General features: G+C 50.8%; 1 protein-coding gene across 1 annotated transcript; it reads right to left on the bottom strand.

The window, feature by feature from the left end:
* Window positions 1-515: 515 nt before the first annotated feature.
* ANXA9 (annexin A9) lies at window positions 516-15,826 on the bottom strand. Its single transcript, XM_050751047.1, has 14 exons — window positions 15,470-15,826; window positions 15,255-15,360; window positions 14,648-14,741; window positions 14,394-14,490; window positions 13,777-13,871; window positions 13,452-13,565; window positions 13,172-13,262; window positions 11,394-11,473; window positions 11,148-11,207; window positions 9,397-9,481; window positions 9,166-9,261; window positions 9,011-9,069; window positions 1,455-1,577; window positions 516-888 (listed from the first exon to the last, which is right to left on the bottom strand). The coding sequence occupies exons 3-14, from the start codon at window positions 14,720-14,722 to the stop codon at window positions 826-828; spliced, it is 1,038 nt and encodes a 345-aa protein (XP_050607004.1). The 5' UTR covers window positions 14,723-14,741; window positions 15,255-15,360; window positions 15,470-15,826; the 3' UTR covers window positions 516-825.
* Between the last annotated feature and the right edge of the window lie 998 nt (window positions 15,827-16,824).

The raw sequence follows: 16,824 nt of genomic DNA, 5'->3' as shown, positions 1-16,824 counted from the left end.
GCTGGGATTACATGCGCGAGCCACTGCGCCCAGCTACCTGTCGTTTCTAATATAGCCAGCAGGGGGAACCAAAGCCTGACTGTTTTTGTTTCTGTTTTTGTTTTTGTTTTCTATGGGAAATAGTGCTCTCATGGGAGATGGGTTTCCAAATCTCTGGTTGGACACATGCATTTGAGGGTTGTACTCTCCACTAACCCAAGAATTCCCAGCTGGGAAGGGTAGTTTGACCCTCCGCTTGCTTCCCAGTTCATACAGATGGTCCTTTGCTCCCCCTGACCATTTCTCACCTTGTTCTGGTGCCTGTGTCTCAATTATTTTGCCTGAAGTTTCCTGGAGAATGAGGGTGAGGGGAGACATAGAGAGGGTGGGAGTTGATTACTGTAGCTCTAAGGCAAAACAGGATTCCTGCTGAATAGCCAAGTGCACATCAAAGGCACCTCCAACTCCAACGCCTCTTCCAGGTCCATGTCCTGCTCCACCCAAACTTCAATCAGGGAACACAAACAACAGTGAAGTTTGCCAAAAGAATTCAAGTATCAGTGAGATGTTCTGGCCAGGGTACAGGAGGGATGAGTGAGGCAGAAACTATCAAAGAAAACTCATTTCCCCACACCCAAGAAGGAGCTGGATGACCCAGGTACAGATATAATTTTGAGATGAGGAAAATTAAAGGATTTTAAAGAAACAGTTTCAACCTCAAGAAGCTACAGCATGTGGTGCTCAGTGAGGGGTTATCCTACTTGGAGGCCCAGCTGGTCTCCCACGTTCAGCCAAACACGGAAATCTCAGATCCTCGGATGTCATGTGGGGTGGGGCAGGGAAGTCTCACATGTCTTCAGCCCTGCACAAGGCCAGGAGGGCTGACTGGCAATCCCCTTTCACTGCATCCTGCAGACAAGGGAATTCAGTGTTAGAAAGATCCACCACTACTATGGCCCAAGTACTCTCTCCCGTCCTTTGGGTTGGTCCATCATAGTTCATCTGGAAGGGAAGGGCCCTTCCTGGAGCTCAGAGTCCTGCACTGCATTTCTTTTCTTTTCTGGGTTTTCTTTTCTTTTCTTTTTTTTTTAAGACAGAGTCTCGCCCTGTCGCCTAGGGTGGAGTGCAGTGGCACGATCTCGGCTCACTGCAACCTCCACCTTTTGGGTTCAAGTGACTCTCCTGCCTCAGCCTCCTGAGTAGCTGGGATTACAGGTGTGCACCACTATGCCTGGCTAATTTTTGTATTTTTAGTAGAGACTGGGTTTCACCATGTTGGTCAGGCTGGTCTCGAACTCATGACCTCGTGATCCGCCTGCCTCAGCCTCCCAAAGTGCTGGGATTACAGGTGTGAGCCACCGCTGACTACTGGGTTTTCTATGGGGCAAGAATATACTCATCTCTGTGCAGGGAGTGAGGGTGGAGGTGAGGAGTGAAGGCCTGGGGCTCCAGGCTAAGAAGTAGCCAAGTTTCACCTGGAGAGAAGAGTAGAGGGACTTCCCAAATTTCTTCTTGAACTCAGCTCTGATACTCAGAAGGTCGGTCTCACATCGAGAGATAAGGATGCGAATCAGGACTTGGTAATTGGGCTCAGTTTCCTAGTAGGGGAAGAAACAGATGGGGGGTGGTTAGTGAGAGTCTCACTGAGAGTAGGGGTTGAATGGCATGGAGGGTTATTGCAGAAAGTGGAGCCAAGGTGGGAGTCAAAGGATAAGAGTGTACATTATACATTATCTTGGGACAAAAGTTATCTTTGTCCATCCTCATGGAAGATGACACAGCAGGAAAGATCAATCTCTATGGGGGGCAGTTTGAGTATTTATTTCCTTCTACATGTCTTTCCTGCCCCTACCATTAGCTTAGAGCTGTGTACCTCCAGAATTTGATGGTGAGCAGCTCCAAAGATAGGTATCTCAGGGAGGCTAGAAAAGATTTGGTGCATGTAAAGACTGCCAGCATGAAAACCAGGAAAACTACTTTTAACTTTCAAGTTAGTGAATATCCAAGGAGGATATACTTGCCCTACCCCCAAACTGAGCTGATGGGGCTGTGATAGGGAACAAGGTTGTGTGACTTCTGGTTCTGATTCCAACCCAATAGGGCCATCTCACAGCCCCATCTCTGCATATTAGTGTCTCCAGTTGGACCCTTAGGGTGCAACGTTGCTATCTTCCTCCTGTACATGCAGCAGGCCTGTTTTTTGGCTAAAGAAAGTAATGAAAGGTTCAGTTTGGAAATAACAGGCCAGGCACAGTGGCTTACGCCTGTAATCCCAGCACTTTGGGAGGCCGAGGCGCGTGGATCATCTGAGGTCAGGAGTTCGAGACAAGCCTGACCAAGATGGTGAAACCCTGTCTCTACTAAAAATACAAAAATAAGCCGGAGCTGGGTATGGTGGTGGGCGTCTGTAATCCCAGCTACTTGGGAGGCTGAGGCAGGAGAATTGCTTGAACCCACAAGGCGGAGATTGCAGTGAGCCAAGATCGCGCCATTGCACTCCAGCCTGGGCAAGAAGAGCAAAACTCTGTCTCAAAAAAACAAAAACAAAAACAAAAAAAAAAAAAAAAAAAAAAAAAGAAAGAAAAGAGAAATAACAGGCCAGGTATGGTGGCTCATGCCTGTGATCCCAGAACTTTGGGAAGCCAAGGCAATTAGATCATTTATGGTCAGGAGTTCGAGGCCAGCCTGACCAACATGGTCTCTACTAAAACTACAAAAATTAGCTGGGTGTGGTGGCACCTATAATCCCAGCCACTCAGGAGGGTGAGGTAGGAGAATCGCTTGAACCTGGGAGGCAGAGGTTGTAGTAGAGTAACCACCACTGCACTCCAGCCTGGGACAGAGCGAGACTCCGTCTCAAAACCAAAAAAAAAGAAATAACACAGGTACAAGTCACCAAAATCCTGAATTATAATTGATTATACTAAGTAATGTGTTGTTATGAGAGATTTCTAAATAAAAACGTTTAATTGTAAAATTCCTGTTTTTTTTCTGTGCACCAGTGTTGTCATCAATTCCTAATATCCTCATTTTCAGAGTTTCCTGAGTCACTTTACTCACAAGACTCTTCCCAGAACTGCCTACAACACATACTTTGGGCATCCCCACAGATCATAAACTCCTTTGACAACACACACAAAAAAAATGAAGTAAAACAGGATGCTCCAATTCATTTAGACTCATTACCTAATTGTCAGTGGACCTAATGTCTACTTCATATTAACTTTCATGCATCATTAGTTTTGTATTGTTGTAAAGATTGCCAATTGCTCCCCAGTATCCATTCTTCTCTCCTTCCAACGCTTGTTACTCTAAAGTTACAGAACTGGGCAAGAGTCACTCATTAGCTGAATACTCTCATTGTTGTACAAGTATTCTTTTTTCTCGCTCTGTCGCCCAGAGTGGAATGCAGTGGCGTGATTTCAGCTCACTGCAACCTCCCCCTCCCGGGTTCAAGCGAGTCTCCTGCCTCAGCCTCCTGAGTAGCTGGGACTACAGCGTGTGCCAAACACCCAGCTAATTTTTTTATTTTTAGTACAGATGGGGTTTCACCATGTTGGCCAGGCTGATCTCAAACTCCTGACCTCAAGTGATCTGCCCACTTCAGCCTCCGAAAGTGCTGGGATTACAGGTGTGAGCCACCACACCTGGACTTAAATATAATTTTTTTTTTTAGATGGAGTCTCACTCTGTCACCCAGGCTGGGGTGCAGTGGTACAATCTCAGGTCACTGAAACCTCTGCCTCCCAGGTTCAAGCAATTCTCCTGTTTCAGCCTCCCAAGTAGCTGGGAATGCAGGTGCATGCCACCACACCTAGCTAATTTTTGTATATTTAGTAGAGACGGGCTTTTACCATGTTGGTCAGGCTGGTCTCGAACTCCTGACCTCAGGTGATTCACCTGCCTCGGCCTCCCAAAGTGCTGGGATTACAGGCATGAGCCACCTTGCCTGGCCTAATTATAATACTTAATCATATACCTGGCATTGCATATGGCCCCAGGATCTTCACTGGGAACATTAATTTTTACTACAGATTGGTCGAAATTTGTCCTGAATCAGTTGCTGATTTTCTGAAGGTCGTTTTTCTGATTATTCTTCACAATCTGTGTTTTCATATATCTACATATCTCTCATAAAAGAAAAATACAGTCTGGGCGCGGTGGCTCACGCCTGTAATTCCAGCACTTTGGAATACTGAGGCTGGTGGATCACCTGAGGTCAGGAGTTTGAGACCAGCCTGGCCAACATGGTGAAACCCCGTCTCTACTAAAAATACAAAAATTAGCCGGGTGTGGTGGTGGGCGCCTGTAATCTCAGCTACTCGGCAGGCTGAGGCAGGAGAATTGCTGGAACCCAGGAGGCAGAGGTGGCAGTGAGCCGAGATCATGCCTTGCACTCCAGCCTAGGTGACTGAGCAAGGCTCCCTCTCAAAAAAGAAGAAAAAGAAAAAAAGTTCGCTACCAGCCTGGCTAACATGGTGAAACCCTGTTTCTACTAAAAATAAAAAAATCAGACGGATGTGGTGGCGGGCTACTATAGTCCCAGCTACTTGGGAGGCTGAGGCAGGAGGAGAATTGCTTGAACCCAGGAGGTGAAGATTGCAGTGAGCCGAGATCACCCCACTGCACTCCAGCCTGGTGACAGAGTGAGACTCCATCTCAAAGGAAAAAAAAAAAAAGAAGAAGAAGGCCGGGCGAAGTGGCTTCACGCCTGTAATCCCAGCACTTTGGGAGGCTGAGGCGCGAGGATCACGAAGTCAGGAGTTAAGGACCATCCTGACCAACATGGTGAAATCCCGTCTCTACTAAAAACACAAAAATTAGCCAGGCGTGGTGGTAGGCACCTGTGGTCCCAGCTACTCGGGAGGCCGAGGCAGAAGAATCTCTTGAACTCGGGAGGCAGAGGTTGCGGTGACCCGAGATTGCACCACTGCACTCCAGCCTGGGTAACAGAGTGAGACTCGGTCTAAAAAAAAAAAAAAAAAAAAAGAATAATACAGATGTATCATGATTTTTTCCTTTTTTATTTATTTTTTATTTGTTTATTTATTTATTTATTTATTTGAGACAGAGTCTCGCTCTATTGCCCAGGCTGGAGTGCAATGGCGCTATCTGGGCTCACTGCAAGCTCCGCCCCCCGGGCTCAGGCCATTCTCCTGCCTCAGCCTCCGGAGTTGCTGGGACTACAGGCACCGGCCACCACGCCCGGCTAATTTTTTTGTATTTTTTAGTAGAGACGGGGTTTCACCTTGTTAGCCAAGATGGTCTCCATCTCCTGACCTCATGATCCGCTCGTCTCGGCCTCCCAAAGTGCTGGGATTACAGGTGTGAGCCACTGTGCCCGGCCTGTTTATTTTTTGGAGGCAGGTCTCACTTTTTTACCCAGACTGGAGAGCAGTGGGATCATCTCAGCTCATGGCAACCTCTGCCTCCCAGGCTCAAGCGATTCTCTTACCTCAGCCTCCCAAGCAGCTGAGATTACAGGCGCTCACCACTACCACCTGGCTAATTTTTGTATTTTTAGTAGAGATGGGGTTTCACCATGTTGGCCAGGCTGGTCTTGAACTCCTGGCCTCAAATAATCCACCTGCCTCAGCCTACCAAAGTCCTGGGATTACAGGCATGCGCCACAGCGCCTGGCCCGGGTTTTTCCTTTTTAAAACCAAGTCAGAATTAGCCAGATGTGGTGGCACATGCCTGTAATCCCAGCTACTTAGGACACAGAGGCCGGAGAATCACTTGAACCCAGAAGGTGAAGGTTGCCTTGAACCGAGATCACGCCACTGCACTCCAGCCTAGGCGACAGAGCCAGACTGTCTCCAAAAAAAAAGAAAAAAAAATCAGAAAAATGGGCCTATGTTATTTTCTGACTACTACTACTTTTTTTTTTTTTTTTGAGACAGGATCTTGCTCTGTCACCCAGGCTGAAGTGTGGTGGAATAATCACAGCTCACTGTAACTTCTAATTCCTGGGCTCAAGCAATCCTCCCACCACATCCTCCTGAGTAGTTGGGACTACAGGCAGATGCCACTATGCCTGGCTAATTTTATTTTTGTAGAGACTAGGTCTTGCTATGTCGCTAAGTTGGTCTTGAACTCCCAACCTCAAGCGATCCTCCCACCTTAGCCTCCCAAAGTGCTAGGATTAAAAGCGTGAGCCACCATGCTTGGCCCCGCCGACTACTACTTCTGAGATAAATCTTTCACCTACACTCAAGAGTGTGGGTCTTGTAATCCAAATACACTACAAAATCATCTACTGCTGGGATAGTTTGTATTTATGACAGGAATTTGGACAGATAACTACAACTCTTCAAATGAATCTTATAGGCTTTATTGGGCAAGTATAATAATCTACTGTCAAGATAGAAATCTCTGGATGATAGAACAATTGCTTATATTTACTAACTTTTGGGCAATCATCAACATGGCATGATGGCTTCTCAACCAGTCTACAGAAAGCTATTCCATCTGCCAAAATGATAACTACTTTTTTAGTCTCACTGTGTCACCCAGGCTAGAGTGCAGTGGCATGATCTCAGTTCACTGCAACCTCTGCCTCCCAGGTTCAAGCAATTCTCTTGCCTCAGTCTCCCAAGTAGCTGGGATTACAGATGCCCGCCACCACACCTGGCTAATTTTTGTATTTTTAGTAGAGACAGGGTTTCACCATGTTGGCCAGGCTGATCTCGAACTCTTGACCTTGTGATCCACCTGCCTTGGCCTCCCAAAGTGCTGGGATTATAGGTGTGAGCCACCACACCTGGCAATGATAACTATTTTTATCGCTTCAATTTTTTTTTTTTTTTTTTTGAGACGGAGTCTTGCTCTGTCACCCAGGCAGGAGTGCAGTGGCATGATCTCAGCTCACTGCAAGCTCTGTCTCCCGGATTCACGCCATTCTTCTGCCTCAGCCTCCCGAGTAGCTGGGACTACAGGTGCCCACCACCATGCCCGGCTTATTTTTTTTATTTTTAGTAGAGATGGGGTTTCACCGTGTTAGCCAGGATGGTCTCAATCTCCTGACCTCGTGAGCCACCCACCTCGGCCTCCCAAAATGCTGGGATTACAGGCATGAGCCACCGTGCCCAGCCTCTCTCTTTGAATTTTATGTTTTCTCTAAGTGAACTTTTTAATTAATTAATTAATTAATGTATTTATTTTAAGATGGAGTTTTGCTCTTGTTGCCCAGGCTGGAGTGCAGTGTCACAATCTCGGCTTACTGTAACCTCTGCTTCCTGGGTTCAAGTGATTCTCCTGCCTCAGCCTCCTGAGGAGCTGGGATTACAGGCACACACTACCACGCCCAGGTAATTTTTGTATTTTTAGTAGAGACAAGGTTTCACCATGTTGGCCAGGCTGGTCTCAAACTGCTGACCTCAAGTGATCCGTCCACTTTGGCCTCCCAAAGTGTTGGGATTATAGGCGTAAGCCACTGCGCCCTTCCTAAACTTTTTATTTATAGATTTTGGGGGACACTTCTACTAATAAGAGACCTAATTCAATCAACAGAATGACTGGATTCTATTGGTGGAACCACTCAAGGCACGGTCAGCAGTTTAAGTAAGGATAACATGGGCCAGGCGCAGTGGCTCACGCTTGTAATCCTAGCACTTTGGGAGGCCGAGAAGGGTTAATGACCTGAGGTCATGAGTTCAAGACCAGCCTGGCCAACATGGTGAAACCCTGTCTCTACTGAAAATACAAAAATTGGCTGGGCGCGGTGGCTCAAGCCTGTAATCCCAGCACTTTGGGAGGCCGAGACGGGCGGATCACGAGGTCAGGAGATCGAGACCATCCTGGCTAACACAATGAAACCCCGTCTCCACTAAAAATACAAAAAAATTAGCCGGGCGTGGTGGCGGCGCCTGTAGTCCCAGCTACTCGGGAGGCTGAGGCAGGAGAATGGCGGGAACCCGGGAGGCGGAGCTTGCAGTGAGCCGAGATCGCGCCACTGCACTCCAGCCTGGGCGACAGAGCGAGACTCCGCCTCAAAAAAAAAAAAAAAAAAAAAAAAAAAAATACAAAAATTAGCCAGGCGTGGTGGTGGGCACCTGTAATCCCAGTTACTTGGGAGGCTGAGTTTTTCCTTTTTAAAAACAATTCAGAATTAGCCAGATGTGGTGGCGCACGCCTGTAATCCCAGCTACTTAGGACACAGAGGCCGGAGATGTCTTACATCATGAAGTACTGTGTAGGGAGACTATATGACTTACTAGCTATGTGACCTTGAGCAAGGTACTTAACTTCTCTGGGCTTCAGTTTTTTCATCTATAAGATATGGATGGGGCCGGGCGCGGTGGCTCAAGCCTGTAATCCCAGCACTTTGGGAGGCCGAGGCGGGCGGATCACAAGGTCAGGAGATCGAGACCACAGTGAAACCCCGTCTCTACTAAAAATACAAAAAATTAGCCGGGCGCGGTGGCGGGCGCCTGTAGTCCCAGCTACTCAGGAGGCTGAGGCAGGAGAATGGCGGGAACCCGGGAGGCGGAGCTTGCAGTGAGCCGAGATCGCGCCACTGCACTCCAGCCTGGGCAACAGCGTGAGACTCCATCTCAAAAAAAAAAAAAAAAAAAAAAAAAAAAAAAAAAAGATATGGATGGATATGGTTGTGAGGATTAATCGAAATGTGTGTGCCCTGCTCAGGATAGGCCGTGGCACACAAACAGCACCCGCAAAATGCCAGCCCTTGTCATTTTTCTTGCTAGTGTTATCACCATCACTCTGGCGACAACTATGCCTGGACAAGGCACTATCTTACAGAGCAGATTCATATCTCTATTTGGCCACCTAGACATTAACAAGGCCAAAATGTTAGTTTCAGGGCCTCAATTAAGTTAGTTCTCACCGCAGCTCATTCTTCCACCCCTGTGTAAGCCCTGGTGTGTAAGCCCTGGTGCGTAAGCCCTGGGAAGGAGCGCGGCTTGAGGTTTAGATGGTGCATATAGGATGGTTACATTAGCCGCAAGCTGAGACTTCCTCTGTCCTCCCTGGTTTCTGTTCTGGGGAGGAAAAGGAGTGCCCCTCTCACCTGGAGGGCTTGGTGAAGTTTGTCAGCAAAGTACAGCGGTGTGTTCTTGATCACTGAAGCTGGAAACAAAGATGGAAGGATGGAGGTTCACAACTAGGGCCACAATCTCCCATCCCAAGAGAGACTTACTTCTCAAATCCTGAGCAGGCCCCTACCTAGGCCGAGCAGAGCCGCCTGGGCATCTCCATGGAAACGGTTCTGGACAGCCTCCTCCAGCTCTTGCCCAGTGCTCCGCTGGTACTGATCAAACACTTGTGTGTGTGGGAGGCAGTTAGAAAGATGGATGGGGGATTAATTATCACTGGAAAGGATGGGCCCTCCCCACACCTTCCACAACCCAAACTCATCATTAGAGCAAGCTAGGGGACAAGAAGTCTTGTGTGTACCTCGGATGAGGTGTTCAGGATTTCGCTGGGTGAGGAGTGGGACCCATGTCTCCTCTGTGCTAGGTCCTTCTGCCCGCTGTAGTGCCTGGGAGGGAGGAATGAGTCAGGGAGGAGTGAATCGGGATCATTGGTGGGGCCTAGGGAGCCATGGGTATTATGTTCCAGAATCTATCATCATCATCATGGAAATGGGATTGAGGGTGGAAAAGGATTTTTTTTTTGAGATGGAGTCTCATTCTGTCACCCAGGCTGGAGCGCAGTGGTATGATCCCAGCTCACCGCAACCTCTGCCTCCCAGGTTCAAGCGATTCTCCAGCCTCAGCCTCCCGAGTAGCTGGAATTATAGGCGCCCACTATCATTCCTGGCTAATTTTTGTATTTTTAGTAGAGATGGGGTATTGCCATGTTGGCTAGGCTGGTTTCGAACTCCTGACCTCAAGTGATCCTCCTGTCTCGGCCTCCCAAATTGTTGGGATTATAGGCGTGAGCCACCACAACCGGCCAGAAAAAGTTATTTTAGGCCAGGCGCGGTGGCTCAAGCCTGTAATCCCAGCACTTTGGGAGGCCGAGACGGGCGGATCACGAGGTCAGGAGATCGAGACCATCCTGGCTAACACAGTGAAACCCCGTCTCTACAAAAAAATACAAAAAACTAGCCAGGTGAGGTGGCGGGCGTCTGTAGTCCCAGCTACTCGGGAGGCTGAGGCAGGAGAATGGCGTAAACCCTAGAGGCGGAGCTTGCAGTGAGCTGAGATCCAGCCACTGCACTCCAGCCTGGGCGACAGCACGAGACTCCATCTCAAAAACAAACAAACAAAAAAAAAACAGACAAAAAAACTAGCCGGGCGAGGTGGTGGGCACCTGTAGTCCCAGCTACTTGGGAGGCTGAGGCAGGAGAATGGCGTAAACCCGGGAGGCGGAGCTTGCAGTGAGCTGAGATCCGGCCACTGCACCCCAGCCTGGGCGACAGAGCAAGACTCCGTCTCAAAAAAAAAAAAAAAAAAAAAAAAGTATTTTAACTTGTAAACTAGGGGTGTGTGTGTGTGTGAGAGAGAGAGAGAGAGAGACACAGAGAGAGATGGGGTCTCTCTCTGTGACCCAAGCTGGAGTGCAGTGGCATGACCAGGGCTCACCTCAGCCTCAACTTCCCAGGCTCAAGCGATCCTCCCACCTCAGCCTCCTAGCTAGCTGGAACTACAGGTGCAGCTAATTTTTAAAAATATCTTGTGGAGACAGAGTCTCACTATGTTGCCTAGGCTGGTCTTGGACTCCTGGGCTCAAATGATCCTCCTGTTCAGGCTCCCAAAGTGCTGGGATTACAGGTATAAGCCACCATGCCTGGCCTACTAGTTGTTTTTATTTATTTTATGTTTTTTAAGAAAGAAATAGGGCTAAGAGAGGGCTCTGCCCTTATAGCCTCATAGCTCTGTTCACTGATTTGGAAAAATCCTGGTACCCAAGGATTAAATAATCCCCAAAAGGTCTGAGGAGGCTTTGTGCCCCCAAATGCTCATGAGAGAAGAATCTGTCGGTTGATGAGTTCAGGAGTCAGAGGCTAGATGAGTGAAAAGGCTTCAGCTATGACGCTACCTGACAACTCCTACCTCTACCACATAACTGAGAACTCCCTCTCCAAGGCAAGGATGGGTTTGCAGGACAAATGGACACGTAGGTCATTGGCTCTAAGATACGGTGGAGGAAGGCATCTTACGTGCAAGGCGGCTGTGTACACTCTTAAACCCCCTGCTCACCCGGACATCTTGTTCTGCCAGATTATAGTCAATGATTCCAGAGTAGCTGTCACGGCCCCCCTAGGAGGAGAAACTGTTCTTAGAGGGCTCTTTGAAGGGCACCTTTTTATCTCCAGACCAACAAGCAAAGCCTGGTCTCCCCTAAAGTCCTCTCTTGTCCATTATAGGACAGCAATGCTCCCTGCTCCAGTGTGTCACCTTGCCTGGTGAATGTGACTCCCTTTCTTGCAGGTCAGTCCTCCTCACCTTGACCAGGGCCAGGAGCAGGTCCCGCAAGATGCCATTGGTCTGAGACGTGATGTCATCCACAGCCTCCACCTGGAAATCTGGGGTGGGGTGAGGAGCTCTCTGAATCTTCCTGAGTTTCCCTAGTGTAGGTATCCCCAGGACCTGCCAAATGCCTGACCCGCTATGCCCTGCTAGCCCTGCTAGCCCCTGCTTGGAGTAGCTTGATGGCTGCTAGCTCCCAGGATGTAAGGCACAAGTACCATCACGGCCACTCTAAAAACATCTCTAAGTTGTGAGGTGTGCGGTGGCTTCATCACCAAGCACCAACCTGCTGGGTAGGACGCAATCATTATCAGAGTTGGGGCCAAGCAGTGAAGAAGAGCTAGGGAAACCTGTATTATAACACAAGATGGCTAGGACCTGGCACCCTTGTTGGAGGTAAGGAAAAATGATATGAGAGGTGGGCTATGAGGAAGGAAAAGAGCAGGAAAGGGAGAAATGGAAGGAGACGAGAGAAATGGATGCAAGAAGGAAGGAAGGTAGGAGAGGGATTAAGAACATAGGCCACAGCCGGGGCGGTGGCTCATGCCTGTAATCCCAGCACTTTCAGAGGCTGAGGCAGGAGATGGCTTAAGCCCAGAAGTTCGAGACCAGCCTCGACAACACAAAGAAACCCCATCTATACAAAAAATACAAAAATTAGCTGGGCATGGTGGTGGCACACCTGTAGTCCCAGCTACTTAGGAGGCTGAGGTGGAAGGATTGATTGAGCCCAGGAAGGTCAAGGCTGCAGTGAGCCATGATCACATCACTGTACAGCCTAGGCTATAGGGCAAGACCTTGTCTCAAAAGAAGAACAAAGGCCGAGATTAGACATCAAAGGAAAATTGGGGAAAGCAAGAAAAAGCGGTGGGAGTAGGGGAAGGGGTGGTAAGATGAGGATGAGAAAAAGCCACAAATTAGTGGGTGAGACATTTGTAGCCAAGCAAGGCCAGCCATCAGGGGCATGAAAGGTGACACCCATGACTCAGAGGGCAGGTTCCCACCTTTCCCTCAGGCTGCAGCACGGCTGGGTTCAGCTTGGAATGTGGTGTGATGGCAGGGACCGGCAAGGGGTTGGGAAGGTGACATGAGTACCTTTGGGACTGTCACTTTGGAATCTGCCTTGGAGCTCCAGATTAAGATGGTTAATCATTGCTTCTCTCTCTTTGTGTGTGTGTGTGTGTGTGTGTGTGTGTGTGTGTGTGTGTGTGTGTGTGAGAGAGAGAGAGAGAGAGAGAGAGAGAGAGAGAGAGAGAGAGATATATGCTCTCACTCCTGTCACCCAGGCTGGCATGCAGTGCCAGTAGCATGATCTCAGCTCACTGCAGCCTCAACTTTCCAAGCTCGGGTGATCCTCCCACCTCAACCTCCTGAGTAGCTGGGACCACAGGTGTGAACCACCGTGACCAGCTAGTTTTTTTGAATTTTTGGCATGGATGGGGTTTTCCTATGTTGCCTGTGACTGGTGTTGAACTCCTGGGCTCAAGCGACAAACCCACCTCTGCTGCCCAAAGTGTTGGGATGATAGGCATGAATCACCACGCCTGGCCTGCTTCTCTTTTTTTAATGATCACATCTGGCTCTCTCCCCTGCGGAGACTGAGGCACTGGTGGGGGAAAGAGGAAAGACCCCAAGGGAATAGAACTTAGGCAGCCAGGTTGCCAGATAGCTCACCTATGGGGAGTACAGGAGAGGAGCGGACTGTCCTACAGCCCCTTCTCCGGCACCTGGGACCCCTCCCTCCATATTCTTACCGTGTTTGTAGACTGCCAGGCACTCCTGCAGCCGGGGTGGGGTTCGAGTGGCAAGAATTTCAATGGCCACATCCACCGCAGAATCTGAGGCCTACAAGAAATTGAGAGTCTACTCTCAGACTGGCCATGTCATTAGGATGGCAGACAGCGGCAGACATCGGCTGCTTCTCCTTCTAAGGAACAATATGGGGCGACGAGAGGGAGACTCTCATTTTGCAAAAGCAAGGCTGACAGCCTTCTCCCTTCCCCAGAGACCCCAGCAAGTCTGCCCTCCTGCTACCTTCAGAGCTGTCCTCAATTCCTGGGCGTCAAACAGGGCTGCGGGCTGCAGCAGAGCCATCACGATCCTCTCCAGGTTGCCGGAAAGGGCTGCCCGTAGGGACTTCAGCAGGTCCTACGAGAAATGGTCCCCACAGCAGAGGCACGGGGGTGAGGGGAAGGGCTCCAGAAGCACGGGGAGGTTTGGGAAGATTTGGCTGGTTTTCATCTCAGGCCCTGTTTAGCCAGGAAGCAGGGGCTGGCCTCAGTGGCTGTTGCTGTCTCTCGAGTCCTCCAGGGGGTTTCTCACCCCAGTCCACTGCTGTGGGAGGTCCGCATGGCCTTACCTGTTGGGTGCGCTCCTGGAAGGCACGTGAGATGAGCTGCCTTTGCTCTCTGCTGCGGTTGGTCAGCACATCCACAATGGCACTGCGGTCCACGCCTGAACCGAGATGAGGGCTGTGCTGTGAGCAGGGTCTTTACATAGTGGGATGCCCCTACTCCAGGAGAGAGGGCTAGGAAGGAAAGGAGCAGGGGCTATATCACCCCCACTTCCATTTTATCTCAAAAGAAGTTGCAAATAAATTGTCAAAACAGCATGCAAATCCGACCCAGACCAAGGCAAAGGTGGCCTGGTGTGGTGGTAAAAAAAATAGGATTTGCAGGGATTGGCTGACCCAGATGAGAATACCACCTCTGTCATTATGAGCTGAGTGACTTTGGGCAAGCCTCTTAATCTCCCTGAGCCCCAGTTTCCTCATCTGGAAAATGGAAATAATAAGCCTTGCCTCACAGGGGTGTTGTGAGAACGGGTTTGACACACCTACTGTGGTGCCTGACATACAAGAATGAAGGCGTTCCACAAATGTTTCTCCAACATCTCTAGTTCCTCCTTCCTGGCTCCTCCTTGGTCTACAGATTGGCTCTAAAAGGCAGCCTCAAGTACAGGGGGAAAGGGGCTCACCTTGGCCAGTAATGGCCCTCAGTAGCCTCTGCGCATCCTTGTCCACGCTGAAGTTCAGGAAGGTCCTGAGGGTGCCCAGGGTCCCCCACGCTGCAGTCTGTGGGAGCACGGGGTGGTCGGCAAGGGCCACGGCCAGGCTGCCTACCCCACCTCAGCATAACCTCAGGGCCTGTCCTCCACTTTCCTGCCTCCCATCCTCTCACAGCCTGAGCTGAGATATTAAAAGTGATCTCTGAAATCCCAACAGCCCCTACCTTGCTGGCCAGGCCCAGGTGGCTGAGGATCTCCTGGGTGAGGGATGGTCCCATCTTCCCACCACTCGCAGACATGGTGCTACTGCTGGCTGCCCTGGGGAAGGAAACAGGAGCCCACAGAGCTGAATTTCCTGGCCCTCCAGGGACTCCTTATGACCCCCCAAGACCCTGGAGCCTGGGTTCCAGTCGCCTGTTCCTACCCTTGCTGCAGAAAAAAAGATCAACCTGCTTAGGGTTGGAGCCAGAACTGGAGCTGAAATGGTGAGGTAAGAGGGGAGCCCCCACCTTCCCCACCTCTCCCCACTCCTTTAGGAAGTGGGGATAGATGCGGGATGCTCCTGGACCAGGCGCCAACCCTCCCTGATGCCAGGGTCAGCCCCGAGGCTCCTCAGGCCTTGGTCCTGGGTAGATGCCCCCCTTCTGAGGTCTATGGCCCTCCTTCCGGGGCCTGGCTGGGGTCTCCTGGGGCAGTGCAGGGGAGCTGAGGTGAGGTGGCAGGATTAAGCACGCAGAGTGGGAGACAACTCCAAACAGCATCTCCCCCACCTGCAGCCCCAACTGACAAGCAACCCTCAATCCCTCAATTCCCGCCTATACAGCTGCCTACCTGCTCGGCTGCCTCTCACCCTAGGAGCCACAGGTGGGAATCTCTAGGTCAGCAGGTGCAATCTCTTAGCTGATGTGAACAAGGGTTCTCGCAAGTACATGGATGCCTGGACAGGAAAGGAGGCAATCTCATGTTGGAAAAGGAAAACTCATTTCTCCCTCCCCCAAGCAATCAACAAGTTCTCCCGGCATGGGGGCCGAAGGCCCAGTACTTACTCAGAGGTGCAGAGGCGGGGTAGGTGTCGTCCTTGTGGCCTGGTAGCTCGCCTGTGTGAGCACCGGCTCTGGTGTGGCCTGGTAGAGGAAAGGGGGCGGGGATGCAGCCTAGGCTGAACAGCCAGTCAGATGACCTCTCTTAGGGACCAACCCAGCAGTTGTCTGACTCTGGCCCCTCCCAGACTTGGGAGAGGACCGGGCTGTACAGAGTCCCACATGCAGACACCTTCCTGCCCAGCATCTCTTCTCCCAGGAACTGGGCCTCAACCCATGTGAGTGAACTCCACTCAGCCTCTCAGCGGCCCAGCCTCAAACACAGGAGGCTTTATGCACTGCCTCCCCTGTGGGTCCAGGTGGGACCACAGAGGCCTAGTCTCAAAGTCCAGCTTCTGACCTGGCTCTGCCTCTGGCTCCAGCTCCCTGGGGGGCAGGTCAGACAGGCTGCAGGCTGATTTCAAGGCTGATAGGGAAAAACCTGTTGGGGCACATACCAGCAGGGCACCCCAGCCTGCACCCCAGAGGGGGTCCCAGCCCAGAAACTCCCTTGACTGCTGCTTTATTAGAGCCAGCTGGCCTAGGTGGAGAGTGCCCAGGGACTGTTTATATCTGTGGAGAAGGAAGGGCACAAGTATTTGGGGGTGGAAGCTGATGAAGAGTCAAGAGAGAAAAATGCAAAGGGTGTTACCTTCAGAGAGAAGCTCTATGCTCCCAAAAGGCAACAGAGAGATCGGGGAGGCTCCCTCGCCTGGTTTCTTAGACTCCTTCTGTTGCCTTTTGGCAGCCTGGGCCCCGTGGCTGTTTTAGCTGCAGGTGATGCAACCCAGCAGCTGGGCTTGAGGCTGTCCCTGCACAGAGCAGCAGGTGAGCAGCCCTGCGGAGCCCCCGCCCCGCCCCACCATGCAGCAGCTGCTCCAGCCTCACAGCTGGGTCCCTCGGGTCTAAATACAGCCTCTTTCCTGCCTCCCCCGAGAGCCTGGGTAGGGGCAGGGCACTGAAGCTAGAGCCCTGCCTCCACTCCTCTGCCTCTCTCCCAACCCAGGAAGGCCTTCAATGGGATTCCTACATCCCCGGAGGAGGGACCTGCAGTGGCTCCACCACCCTGACGAGATCAGGCTGGAGGACACGGCATGAAGGGATATTTCTGACTGGTGGCTCTGTCGCCCAATGCAGTGGCCGGATGCTCACTCAAGCTCCGCCTCCCGGGTTTACGCCATTCTCCTGGCTCAGCCTCCCGAGTAGCTGGGACCACAGGCGCCCGCCACTTCGCCCGGCTAGTTTTTTGTATTTTTTAGTAGAGATGGGGTTTCACCGTGTTAGCCAGGATGGTCTCGATCTCCTGACCTCGTGATCCGCCC

This window comes from Macaca thibetana, chromosome 1 (assembly GCF_024542745.1).
Source record: "Macaca thibetana thibetana isolate TM-01 chromosome 1, ASM2454274v1, whole genome shotgun sequence".
In the NCBI taxonomy this organism is placed as follows: domain Eukaryota; kingdom Metazoa; phylum Chordata; class Mammalia; order Primates; family Cercopithecidae; genus Macaca; species Macaca thibetana.
This window is presented reverse-complemented; position numbering and strand designations above follow the sequence as displayed.